The 11,748-nt window shown below is 41.3% G+C and overlaps 1 protein-coding gene and 1 pseudogene across 1 annotated transcript; one reads left to right on the top strand and one right to left on the bottom strand.

Annotated features, from left to right (window-relative positions):
- Positions 1–1,579: 1,579 nt before the first annotated feature.
- On the bottom strand, positions 1,580–4,834 carry LOC108669916 (hemocyanin-like). The gene is made up of 3 exons (XM_018157358.2): positions 4,730–4,834; positions 2,280–3,794; positions 1,580–2,106 (listed from the first exon to the last, which is right to left on the bottom strand). The coding sequence occupies exons 1-3, from the start codon at positions 4,803–4,805 to the stop codon at positions 1,673–1,675; spliced, it is 2,025 nt and encodes a 674-aa protein (XP_018012847.1). The 5' UTR covers positions 4,806–4,834; the 3' UTR covers positions 1,580–1,672.
- Positions 4,835–8,057: 3,223 nt separating this feature from the next.
- Positions 8,058–10,258, top strand: LOC125179253 (annotated as a pseudogene).
- Positions 10,259–11,748: the final 1,490 nt, after the last annotated feature.

Below are 11,748 nucleotides of genomic sequence, written 5' to 3'. Positions count from 1 at the left end.
TATCGGCCGTCACACAAGATTCCAAGTAGAATTTCGCTCAAGCGTATTACGACGTACGATGACCACCGGCGTGCAGGAGTAGGCAGCACTCGTAAATGCGACTAGTAAGTTGAGAAACTGTTACCTTAAGAAGTCTTGAAGCTGTGTTTCTTGCAACCATCGCCTAAGTATTCGAACTTTTTGCACTGTTTACTTTGATCGAGGAAAACCGACACCTAGGTTATTGAAGTTTGGAGTATTTCGGCCGGAGTTCGCATTTCCAACACGTTCAGTGAGTTTTGGAAAAGCGAACTCTGGCACCAATCATCCACGGTATGGAAATAGATCAGGTAGGATATTAAAGATGTCGTAGAATATACGTCATTTGTTGATGTTAGGTTCAAGCCAGGAACAAGGTCCTATGGCGACCATGACAAAGGGTGGTTAGGTTAGGTAAGGCAAGGTTAGTACAGGCTAGGTTAGGTTAGGATGGATTGGTCAAGTTCGGTTAGGTTGGGTTATGTTAGGTTAGGACAGGTTAGGATATGTCAGGCTGTGTTCAGTTCGATTAGGTTAGGGTTTTTTGGCTAGGTAAAATTTATGTAAGATTGTTTTATACACTAGTGATACACACAGGAAAAGGTCACAATTGGGGGATTGCTGTGTGTAGTAGGAAATGTGTGGTAAGAAGAAGAAGAAAAGAAAGAGAAGAAAAGGAAAAAAAGTATAGCGGCTGATCCGGTTCATAAATCTTTCAAATCCGCCAGCGTATTTGCTTAACAATCCGAACCGAGGCAATTGAAGACAAACCAAGCCTATCATGCTAAGGAGCTCGGTACGGTTGGGCTGGGTATGAGTTTGCTGGGTTGGTTTGGGTATGAGTACTCTGATATACATGGGTATAGATCTCTGTTACAATTTTGATATTATTCCGGCCCGTCTGCTTGAAGTGATTTCATTGTAGAAAACTTAATTGTCTTCAAATGATCGTCCGGTGTCCAGAAAATGAAAAGATGCAGTGAGGCGTTCATCAGGGACATAATGTTCCGTAATTGTTATTTTGATATCTATTTCGTTTCAATTGGTCTAAATCTGTAAATTAACGTCTTGAATGATGATATCCTCTAATAGCTCTGATATCCTCTTCACTCTCATTCCTAATTAAATTGGACAAATTCAAATGAATATCTCAGTCTTTTCAGTACCCAAATATTTTACTTCATTCCCGTTATTCCGCTCTATTTTATATACAGTATACCAAGCTCATTTAACGTGCTAACTATAGCGGGAACTTGCTTGGACAGACACGAATGATTTTTTTCACAATTGGACGTGACCAGCATGACGATGAGTTAGGTGTAACATGAAAGATCGCATAATTCGCCTTGCGATCACTAGTCTGCAGAGCGCGGTGAATGTGACTCGTATCTGACCTTCATTCCTAAGACCCTTAAAATTTTTTAAAAACCAATCATACAAAAATTATCCATGATGTATTTCGGAATTTCGAAGATTCGTGTGTCCATCATTTCTTTTCAATCGAATAGAATTTTTTCGAAAAAATAACGTTTTGTGAAAGGTTTCGTTGTTAAAACTTCCATGCAAGCAGAATTTTTATTTTATGACTTCCAAAATCTGTTTACTTTAAATAATGTGCAAAAACCAGTTTGAAAAACTCTCAGGAGACATGCAGTTAATGCTCCCCCTTGAAGTAGACCTTGACGATGGTGTAGGCGTTGTTGTCCGAGGACAGGAAGACGCGCTCATCAGGAATGGGGCGGTCCAGAGGGAAGCCCATGGGCTGGTGGTCGGGGTACTTCTCACCGTGAATGCCGCACTGGGTGTGGCTCTCTGTGGTAGCATCCTCAAGAGCATCGTGCTGTTCATCTGATTCACCATCGGTAACTGAAACAACCAAGGCAAATTCCATTCCGTTCTCGGTACCCTTGGGAAGGAGCATCCTGTTAGGGATTCCGCAGGACCTGGCGTAATGCGCAAAGTCAAAGTCGGAGCTGCCGGCAACGGCCTTGTCAGCTTCAGTAATCAGAGTTTGGAAGCTTGGCACGTCGGGCACAGTGACGGAGGAGTCTGAAGATTTGCGTTTGATGACGTTGTCACCAGCAGACACTGATGAAAGAAACATAAAATTCTTTAAAACTTGCGCACACGAATCTAATTAATTATCCAATATTCATTCATGTTGATATATTAACTGAAAGCTGTAAATACCTCCTCATTTGCTGCAGCAGGGAAAACTTAAACAGAATTTTGTGAATGAGGCGATTAATTTTGGAACTCACGTTTTGTCCAGAACTTGTCCATCTCAATGCAGTTCCAACGGCCTTCTTCGAAAGTGTAGATGATTCCGTTGCTGTCACGACGAGGGCACAGGAACACTCGCACAACTGCGTGCTTAGCGACGTCGCTTTTGATGTCAAATTCGTAGGTGAAGTCGTTATGGTTGAGGCGAGAAACGGTCGCGGACACAGCAACTTCTTTGACGGATTCGCTTGAGTCAACAGCCATCCTCAGATCAAACTCGAAATCTTCGAAGAAAGTTTCCAATTTTCCTTCAACTCCAATGCTGGTCAGGTGAACTCCAGGGAATCCAATTTCCTCCGCAGTATAGGGAGGAAGGGAGTCCTTGTGCTCCTTGAAGATGTTGTCCATGTACTTGTGCAGCCTGAAGAAGGCAGGATCGCGAGTAGCTGTTTCGAAGTGCTCCATGACACTAGGAGGAAGGTTGAATTTGCCGTGAGGATCAGCTTGACGACCCAAGATGACGTGGGCAGAATTGTGGAGGGCACCGTAGTACTGGGCGTTGGGACTGTAGAGAGACGATTCTATAATATCACCGAGATGGTCGATGCCCTCAGAGTTCCTGATGTCGATCTTCGTTCCGTCGGCAGCGGTGATGTACCCCTGTGCAATGGCATCGCGGATGCGGCTCTCGTGGATGATCATGTCACGGACACGGACGATACCGTCGACATCTTCGAATCTTGCGTTGTCAGGACGAGTCGGGAACTCACCGCCGTACCTGTACGTTGTGTGCGGAGCAAAACCCTCCTTGATGGGCCTGTCCCAGTAAAGTTCGTCAACAACATCAAGGTTGTTGGACAGGCGCTCGGCATCAAATCGTACAGTAAGCTGGTGATGAGCCCAGAAGAAGAGTTCGCCCTTGCGATCAAGATGATAACCGTAAGCATCGTTCCACCAGAAGGGGAAGTCCAAATGCCAGGTGACGTGATGAACGTTCATGCCAATATCCTCACCAAAGTAGGCAACACGCTGTTCGGAGTTCTTCTTACTTCCTGTGAATTCCATGCTGAATTTACCGGGTGTCTGAGTCATCTTGGCAGTGTATGCTTTTTGGATCACTTCTGAGTTGGTGAACATGTGGGGGGTGACTTCGTAAAGAGGAGGCAATACGATACCAGTTCCAAGATCGGAGTGAATCACTGCCGCGTACAGAGCGTAGACAAATTCTCCCTCGTTGACACGTTCTCGGAAATAAGCAGCGTTGTTGACCGCTGTCTCCCAGGTCTTGCTGTTCATTAGAACATCGAAGAGCATGAGGGCTTCCTCCCGCTGACGGGTGTTGAAGAGCGAAAACCAGTGATGCTTCTCGAGCAGGCGGTGATCTTCCAGTTCCTTCAGGAGCCGTTTGACTGCCACGCCATCATCCTTGTAAAGCGAGGTGTCAGCATCGGGATGGAAGTTGGCAGCAGCGGCTTCCAGCTCATCGAATCTAAGTGGCTCCGTAGATCTGTACAGCAGACGATTGACGGTTTGCTGTCGGTGAGCCAAGTCAGCTGCAAGGATATAAACGACCTTAGACGAAGGGGCGGAGAGAACTGGAAATAATTAAAATACGACTTATTTTCGTTGTTCTCATGAACAATGAACTCATTCGGGACAACTGCTAAAATGTTCTCTATAGAATAATAAATTATCAGTAATGAGTGGTGTAGACATCGCATTTATAACTTCCAGAAAATGTTGCATGTAATTGAAGAACGAGTGTGACGATGAGAAAATAAATTTGAAATTAGTAAAAAATGGTTGAAAATATTAATTCCTAGAAGCGCGTCATTTCCACCAATTGGTGGTGAACTAAATGTCACTATTAAATACTTAATAAGATTAACCTTATTTGCGAATATGTTAATCGATTATTTTTTCACAAGCAACAACCAGATCTCAAGGCTCATTTTGTTATGACAACCAATGTTTCAATTGAAAGCATGTTTTCAGGCCTAATCTTTCGATAAATTTATGTTCTAGCTAACTGGCGCCAAGATGTGTGCATTTAATGATTTAATGAACTCATGATGTAGTGGCAACATCAATTTCTTACCGTGAGCTACAATATACAGAACATGGATGAAAAAGTTCTATGACTCTGTCATGAAATGTTCTATGACATGACTCTGTCGATCATGAAATGTTCTATGACATGACTCTGTCGATCATAAATGTTCTATGACATGACTCTGTCGATCATTAAATGTTCTATGACATGACTTCTGCGATGTTAAGAATCGGCGACAGGCCTACGGCCTACTAAACGCTGAAACCGCTATTTCATTTCATTTCATGACTCTGATATCAATATGTTTTACGACATGTCTCTGCCATGAAATAAGATGCAATATTACTCAAAATTATAACTTATTTGCGGTATATACGATCGCGAATCATCATAATTATCGTTGACGAACTGTAGAGTGTGACTGTAATTACTTACGCGGAGAGTCGCTGAGCCACTGAGGCCAGGCGCTAGCGCCAACGGCGAGGCAGAGGACGGCAAGTACCAGCTTCATGTCGATTGGAACTCCAGCTGAACACAAAATTTCTAGCGTGCATCCCATCTTTTATAGCCGTAAAATCAAGCACTTGTCACCGCGCATTAGACCAAACTGCTTCAACTGCTGATAACGTGAAGCAGGCCTACTTGACCGAGCCCAGATTAATGTCGAAGGAGTGGATTATTGAAGGATGGTTCGATCGAATACAAATTGATTTATTTGCCTTAACTGGACCATTTAATTTGTTGGAATATGATCACGGCAAATTTTACAGTTTATGTCGTGACATAAACTTCTTGAAAAAATCGAAAGTCGAAATTTTTGAGAAAACATGTCAAGGCCACGACAGTGAAATAAAAAGAGTTTTGATCTATCTAGCAATCTCTTTCAGAATATGCTCAGAACATACTTTCGCAACAACTTAAGATTTCTCTCTACAGAAATCACATGCTCAAAAACCATTTAGCTGTAAAAATTTCGTCACAATGTTACCTATGCAGGAATTAAAATATTAGAAGTTGAGTCGTACACATTTTCATGCGAATTCACTCTATTTAATGTGTTTATTCGCTATTTTTAGCGATGAGTATTTTAATTACATCAAAAAGCAACAATCAAAATTTTACTTCTCTGATCGAAAAAAAAGCAGTGTGAGTGGAGAGGAAACAATGCAGCCTAGAAGAACTCCTTCGTTTACAAAATTTTAACCCAGGATTGTACTCGAAAATATAAATTTAGTGAAGTATCCTGTAAAGACCGGTGGTTCAAACGTAGCTATATATATTCTAGCCCAGACACATCGCATTAACAGTGTTATTTAATGTTGACGGTTAGCCTAAAACTTCAAAAAGAGAAAACAATAAACTCCCGCTTTGTCTTGCAATCCGTTACCCGTGAAAATTATTAATTCACTTCATGTTATTTCATAAAATCTTCATGTGCCTTTAACTTAACATTGAATAAGAAGTTCGACCACCAATTGAAATACTCTCAGAGCATATATTCTTTTGTTGGGCTTTCTATGTTTCTTTCAAGGCCGTTATTATTGTCGCATGCTCGCTCATGCATGTGACCTACGGACTTCTTGAGAAGTTATCTCCATGCCAGCCTAACAACACACAAACAAATGCATATTGCCGAAATAATTTCACTGACACGTGATAAATAATTTCTCTGGTTTCTCACGCAGCAGAGAGTGAAACGAATAAACAGTGTACGGCAAATAGAAGTTCAAATTTTAGGCTGGGTTATCTGTAGCTTATTTTTATTTCAGAATTACTGGAGTAGCATATAATACGTGTCTGATTGGTTTCTAAAAGAATTAAAAAATTTTACATATCGCTTTTCGAAATAGGATGGGGATTCGTGGGCATTCGAAAATTCTTAAACGAAGTAAGCATAAGAAAATAACAACCCCTAAATATTCAACCTCTGCAACAGGATGTAATTCGTGCATTTTAATAATTTTCTAAGCCTGTCATGTATTTTGTGACGCTCTATCTTGAAGTCTTTAAAGGCGTTTTATCTCACAAACCTAACAATTGGAGAACCAGCTTCTTTAGCTTCTCTTCATTTCGTTCTAATTTAAATGGGATATTCAAACACTAATGCATCGCGGCTTTCGTATTTTCTCTTTCATGCTATGCACTAGGAATTTCACCTTCTGTCCAAATAAAGGTTACTCAGCAGTCATTGTGCATAGTCAAATCAAGAAGTTTATGTCTAGTTTTCGAGTGCAAGACTAGGAACGTTGTTTATTTTTAATTTTTGTACTTTAGGAAGTTTTATAGTTTTTGAATCCCTAAAAATAATTCATACTGAAGCCTTGTTTAAATGCCGCGCTCAGTTCTTATTCCTCTTGATATTAGAAATCGCTAAGGCTGTCTGCTTTTGGTTATTTTGAATATATTTGTATTTTATTTATAAATTTAGGGTTGCGACTGCAAATTCTGGATTACTGTTAGATTTTACTTGCATTTTAATATTGTAGAACTGACGATGGAACAGAACTCCGAAACGTGTCATTTTATAGACAATGTTTTTTCTTTTGGTTTGTATATGATGCCTAGTAAATTTTTTATCATGCTTTGCAGGGATTAAATGTCAATTAAATATGGCAGAAAATCACTTGGTAACCCGTCTCTTCGTAGATAAAATAATATAAACAGTGTCCTATGTTCCATGCCTATTTTGCCAGGTCAACAGCCGTTTTTCTCAGAATTTTAGTATGGTGGGCTTTTTCAACCACATTGCAAATGCAGATCTGTTAAGTGCAGAGATAAAGCCACTTAGAAGACCAAGTAATGTCTGGGCCATCTTGACGGAATGTCTTGATCTCGATCTCACGGCTTTTTAACAGTAAGGTGACAATCTCTCAATCGATTTCTCTACTTATTCTGCTCAAACGCGCTCCTGCAAAACCGTTAAAACTAAAATTCAACATAGAAGTAATGTTAACGATTTATTTGTAACTATTGGGAAATTATAGATTGGTTTGTGTATTCAACATTCTTTTATTGGAACAAAATCCAGTCTGTTGTCTTACTTTCAAAAACGGAGCCAACTCAAGTTCTAGACAATCAATCGATCGAGCTCATCTTTGATATTAAAAGTAATAAACACAAGCGGCTGTGTTTGTGAGAGACGCTGCATGTGAAGAGTGAAGTGCATGTATCTCCTCTTTTACGTACATATTCTATGCTCTCAAACTTAAAACGTATAGTAAAATAGAACTTGGTTCAACATTTTTTTATCCCATTCTCTTGAGATAACTTATGTATTACGTATGTGACGAATATATAAACTCAACTGAAAATTATGCATACAAATTTTGAAATGTTCATCTGTCATTTAGAGTATTGTTTTATTGCATTAATTGTTGCATAGTATTGTCTCGAATGGTATTGTTGACGATATATTCTCTCATTCGCAACTTAGCTTGTGCTGTGACTGCTCTCGTATATACGTGATCGTTGGAATGTCGTGCTCAATTCCCTGCGTTGCCAACGCCGTGCTGTTGCAATACGACCGTCTGAGGCTGCTGCCGTGCATTTCACGTTGCCGAGCATTGCCGTTGTTCAATTGGTTCTGCATAAACATATTAACACGTCCCCTTTCTTTGGCCATGGACAACATCTTCAAGGTGCACAAGGACTCCCTTCTTCCTTACACTACAGAATAAATTTGATTCCCAGAGTTCACCTGACCAGTATTGAAATCGAAGAAAAATTATAAACTTTCTTTGAAGATTTAGAGTTCGATCTAATGATGGCAATTTACTCGAGCGAATCAGTTAAGGAAGTAGATTTAACTGCAAGTGTCTCTCGCCTCAGTCATAACGACTTCACCTACAAGTTTAAGATCAAGGGCGAAGTGGAAGAGCACGCTGTTGTGCGTATGTTCCTGTGCCCTCGCCGCGACAGCAATGGAATCATCTACATTTTCGAAGAAAAACGCTGGAACTGCATTGAGATGGAAAAGTTCTGGGCCAAGTCTGAGTATTTCCTGTTTCAACCAACAAGCTCATATTAGCGCCGAGCCAACAGTGGTATATATATATATATTTTTTTTTTTATTTCAACCACTATATTCTCTGTGCAAAATCCGATACATCCGAATGTATTCCGAAATAAACATTTGCAGTTTGCCTGAATTTACTCTATTTCCACAGTGTTTGAGGAAAACAACGTCATCAGGCGAAAATCTTCCTACTCCTCCATCACTGATCCTGATGTTCCAAGCTTCAAAACATTGATGGCTGAAGCCGATAAGGCCATTGCCGTCAGCTCCGTCTTGACTTCGCCAAATACCACCGGTCGTGTCAAATAATGTAATATTTGAAGAAGACTAAATGCGCGTCATGAGAGAACTTACTCCAGTTGGAATGTAAATTTTAGTTTAATCTTTAGGCAGCCTTAAACTCAACTATAGTCCATACGACCCAAACACCTACTTGCCTTTAAATTGTTCATATCATTTGTTGTCCGTGCTTCTTTTGAAATTCTAATGAAGAAAAAGCAGGGCCTCGGCTGTGATGACAACGCTGTCGAGGCAATAGGAGGAGGATTCTTCATCGTTTAACAGCCCTGAGAAGAGGTCGGCGATAAGACTGGAGTGATCAGGGGGGAGCCGGATGGCGGAACACACAACGTCTGGTCAAGTGTTCAATTGTTGAACTCTGGCTGCCTCCGCGGATTCATGATGAGCCTCTAAGTCTTCTCTACACCCGCCGGTCCGGGTTCGGTGACTTCTGCGCCCTGTACCCTGAGCCTACTGTCCTACCAACTACCTGACCTTGTCCTACTGACCATACACTGTAAGTCCGGCAACTTGAATGCGCAATTTATTGTCTAGGATGGGGTTTGGGTCTAGGGATCATTAGCCGCTTCACGGCCTTGAATTATAATAAAGCTGAAGAGCCGATGAAATTGATAAAATTGATAGAACTGATTTTAGAAAGGATTTAACAGATTTATATAATTGACGGAACGATTAATTTAATAGATTTGTACGCGTGTTAACCACGCCCCGATATTGCACGTCCACAATGATTATCATCATCGTACGTGCCTAATTGATTATATTTTCGTTTGGAAGGTGACGCGAGAAACTACAACCCTGACGTCATCTACCCTACGATCCATCGGCTGTTTTCATTGAGCGAAAGTTGGCGGGATTTTGCGCAGCGTCATAACCGCCCGCGGTTTTTGATTTTCTACACGTACGGATATATTAAATATAATATATTTGAATGAGTCTACATTTCTAATTGTCCCGCCATAAAGTTTTCGTTAGGTCCGAGGTCGTGCAGTTTCCCTAACTGTATGTTGCTGCCTAAAGGTACCGAGAGCGGCATGGAGTTCGCTTTGGTTGGTGTACAGTTACAGATGGAAATTGGTGGTGCACGGCTGCGCTCCTGTTCGGGGTCGCCTGCCGAAGACCACAACTGCCTTGAATGTAATTGACCATGATTCCTGCCTTCTGGAACGTAGCCTTCAACACTGCAAGTCGTCCGTATCTAGGCCGTGGGTCGAACCAGCCCTCGGTCGAACGGCCACTTGTGGAAGGACGATAAATTTTGGAACAGAACCATGCTATCTGAAAAATAACCTCAGATGCGGTGAACGTAAAATTACGTAATTTAACGATGCCCGGAAGTCAGATTCGATCCGCGGCCTGGTGGTGCACGGCAGGTGGTGGTCAAGGCCGGCGGAGGACAAAGCCGAGTGGTGCACGGCTGATTGATGGATATCCGGATCCAAGGCGTTCGATTCAGGGCTTATTGGTGCACAAAATTGGTGGTGCACGGCTGCGCTCCCGTTCGGATGAGAGACACGAGTCTCTCTAAGACGAGGAATCTCACAGCCACACCCAGTGTGGCATCCACGGTGAGAAGTACCCCGACCACCAACCAGCCCATGGGCTTCCCTCTGGACCGCCTAATTCCTGATGGGAGTATTCATGGTTGAACTAATATATGGTTGACCCACGGCGGTGACAATTTTTCGCCGTTCTGCGCATCTCTAGAGTGACGTCACTGTGGGCACATAATATAAATAGTGTAGATCAACACATTGTTTTTATGTCATTTATGAAAGCATTTAAAAAGAATTGGTGAGACCTTGTCCAAATATCGATGCACATATAGTCCTTGTGTTGTGTTGGGTCATCTTGACCCAGTTTAGCCCTGAAAAATGACGTACCTGTGCTACTGGCAGAAAGTTTCACGACTTGGACACTTCAATAAATTTTCGATAAGGTTATTTCCGTTACTTATAGAGTATCGGCCAATCAGCACAGTGTACTTGTTGAAACACCCCCGAGACCCACTCAGTGTGACATCCACGGTGTCACGCTGAGAAGTTTCTCGACCACCAGCCCGTAAGCTTCCCACTGGACTCTTGCGTTCCTAGTGATTGCATTGTTCAGCCCACTGGTAACAAAATCTACAGAAGTGTCTACATTATATACATCTCCTTTTGATTATTCTCTATATTTGTGTATTATTGAGTATTACTATATCGGATTAATACCCACTATATGGTTTACGGCGTATACGCAATCTGCGTATTATTGAATATTCCTTAATGAGTATTCCCTATAAATTCATGTTAAGTTATCAATATATAATTCGTTTTTGAAACTAGTATTGCTATGAAGTAACTACAGCGCCGACTATCAAAGTCCTTGCTCTGAATTACTTAAACAGTTTTACTTTTAGTGGTTCTTTACAATTCCTGCAGGTGTGGATCAACAACCTCTGGATAATGACTCTGAGTGTTGTGACTCCGTGTTAACCTCGAGTCCTCGAAGAGTACTATGCGCAGCCCAGACAAGACCTGGAAACTAATTTAAGATGTATAAATGTACAATTCTCCCTGTGTGAACTTTTGGGGGGAGGGAACTTTAATGATGATGTGCAAAGGAAAATCTTTCAATTTTTGACTGTTTTCATTTTGAAATCAGGGAGGCTCAGTGAACTTTAGAGTTTAGATAGGTGCCAAAATATCAAAATGAAGCTTATATATCATTATATGTACAAGTGTATCTATGTATATTGTATATGTTTGTGTACGTGCAGAATCTATGTCATCCTATCATTCCTATGTATATAAATCTATCTAACTTAACTGTTGAATCTAGTGCTCAGTTCTGAGGAGCAATGATCATTGATCATGTCATCATTTTTCATGTGCTACTTTTCCGAGTGACTGCATACAGTCATCTGTGTTCTGTGTGCATGTAACTTAACCATGTCATGTGTAAATTCTCTCTTACATGCTGTCAAGCTCATCCATCACCTCTATTGACCTTGTACAAACAAGGACAAAGAGGCCAGCTTTCCTTACCAAGAAGTCCAACATAACATAAGCTCTCAGGCCCAACGGTCATCCTTGTGGCTGTCCTGTGGCTTTCAGTCCACCCAACGTGGACACCTTGAAAAGAAGAAGAAGAAGAA

The sequence above is a fragment of the Hyalella azteca genome, unplaced genomic scaffold, assembly GCF_000764305.2.
Source record: "Hyalella azteca isolate HAZT.00-mixed unplaced genomic scaffold, Hazt_2.0.2 contig16133, whole genome shotgun sequence".
Lineage (NCBI taxonomy): Eukaryota > Metazoa > Arthropoda > Malacostraca > Amphipoda > Hyalellidae > Hyalella > Hyalella azteca.
This window is presented reverse-complemented; position numbering and strand designations above follow the sequence as displayed.

What these genes read in the sequence shown, in the direction of transcription:
- LOC108669916 (XM_018157358.2), bottom strand. Translation starts at nt 4,805, where the DNA reads ATGAAGCTGGTACTTGCCGTCCTCTGCCTCGCCGTTGGCGCTAGCGCC. An exon ending in GTGGCTCAGCGACTCTCCGC is followed by an intron (nt 3,795 to 4,729) that starts GTAAGTAATTAC and finishes ATATCCTTGCAG; the next exon opens with CTGACTTGGCTCACCGACAG. An exon ending in GGACAAGTTCTGGACAAAAC is followed by an intron (nt 2,107 to 2,279) that starts GTGAGTTCCAAA and finishes TTCTTTCATCAG; the next exon opens with TGTCTGCTGGTGACAACGTC.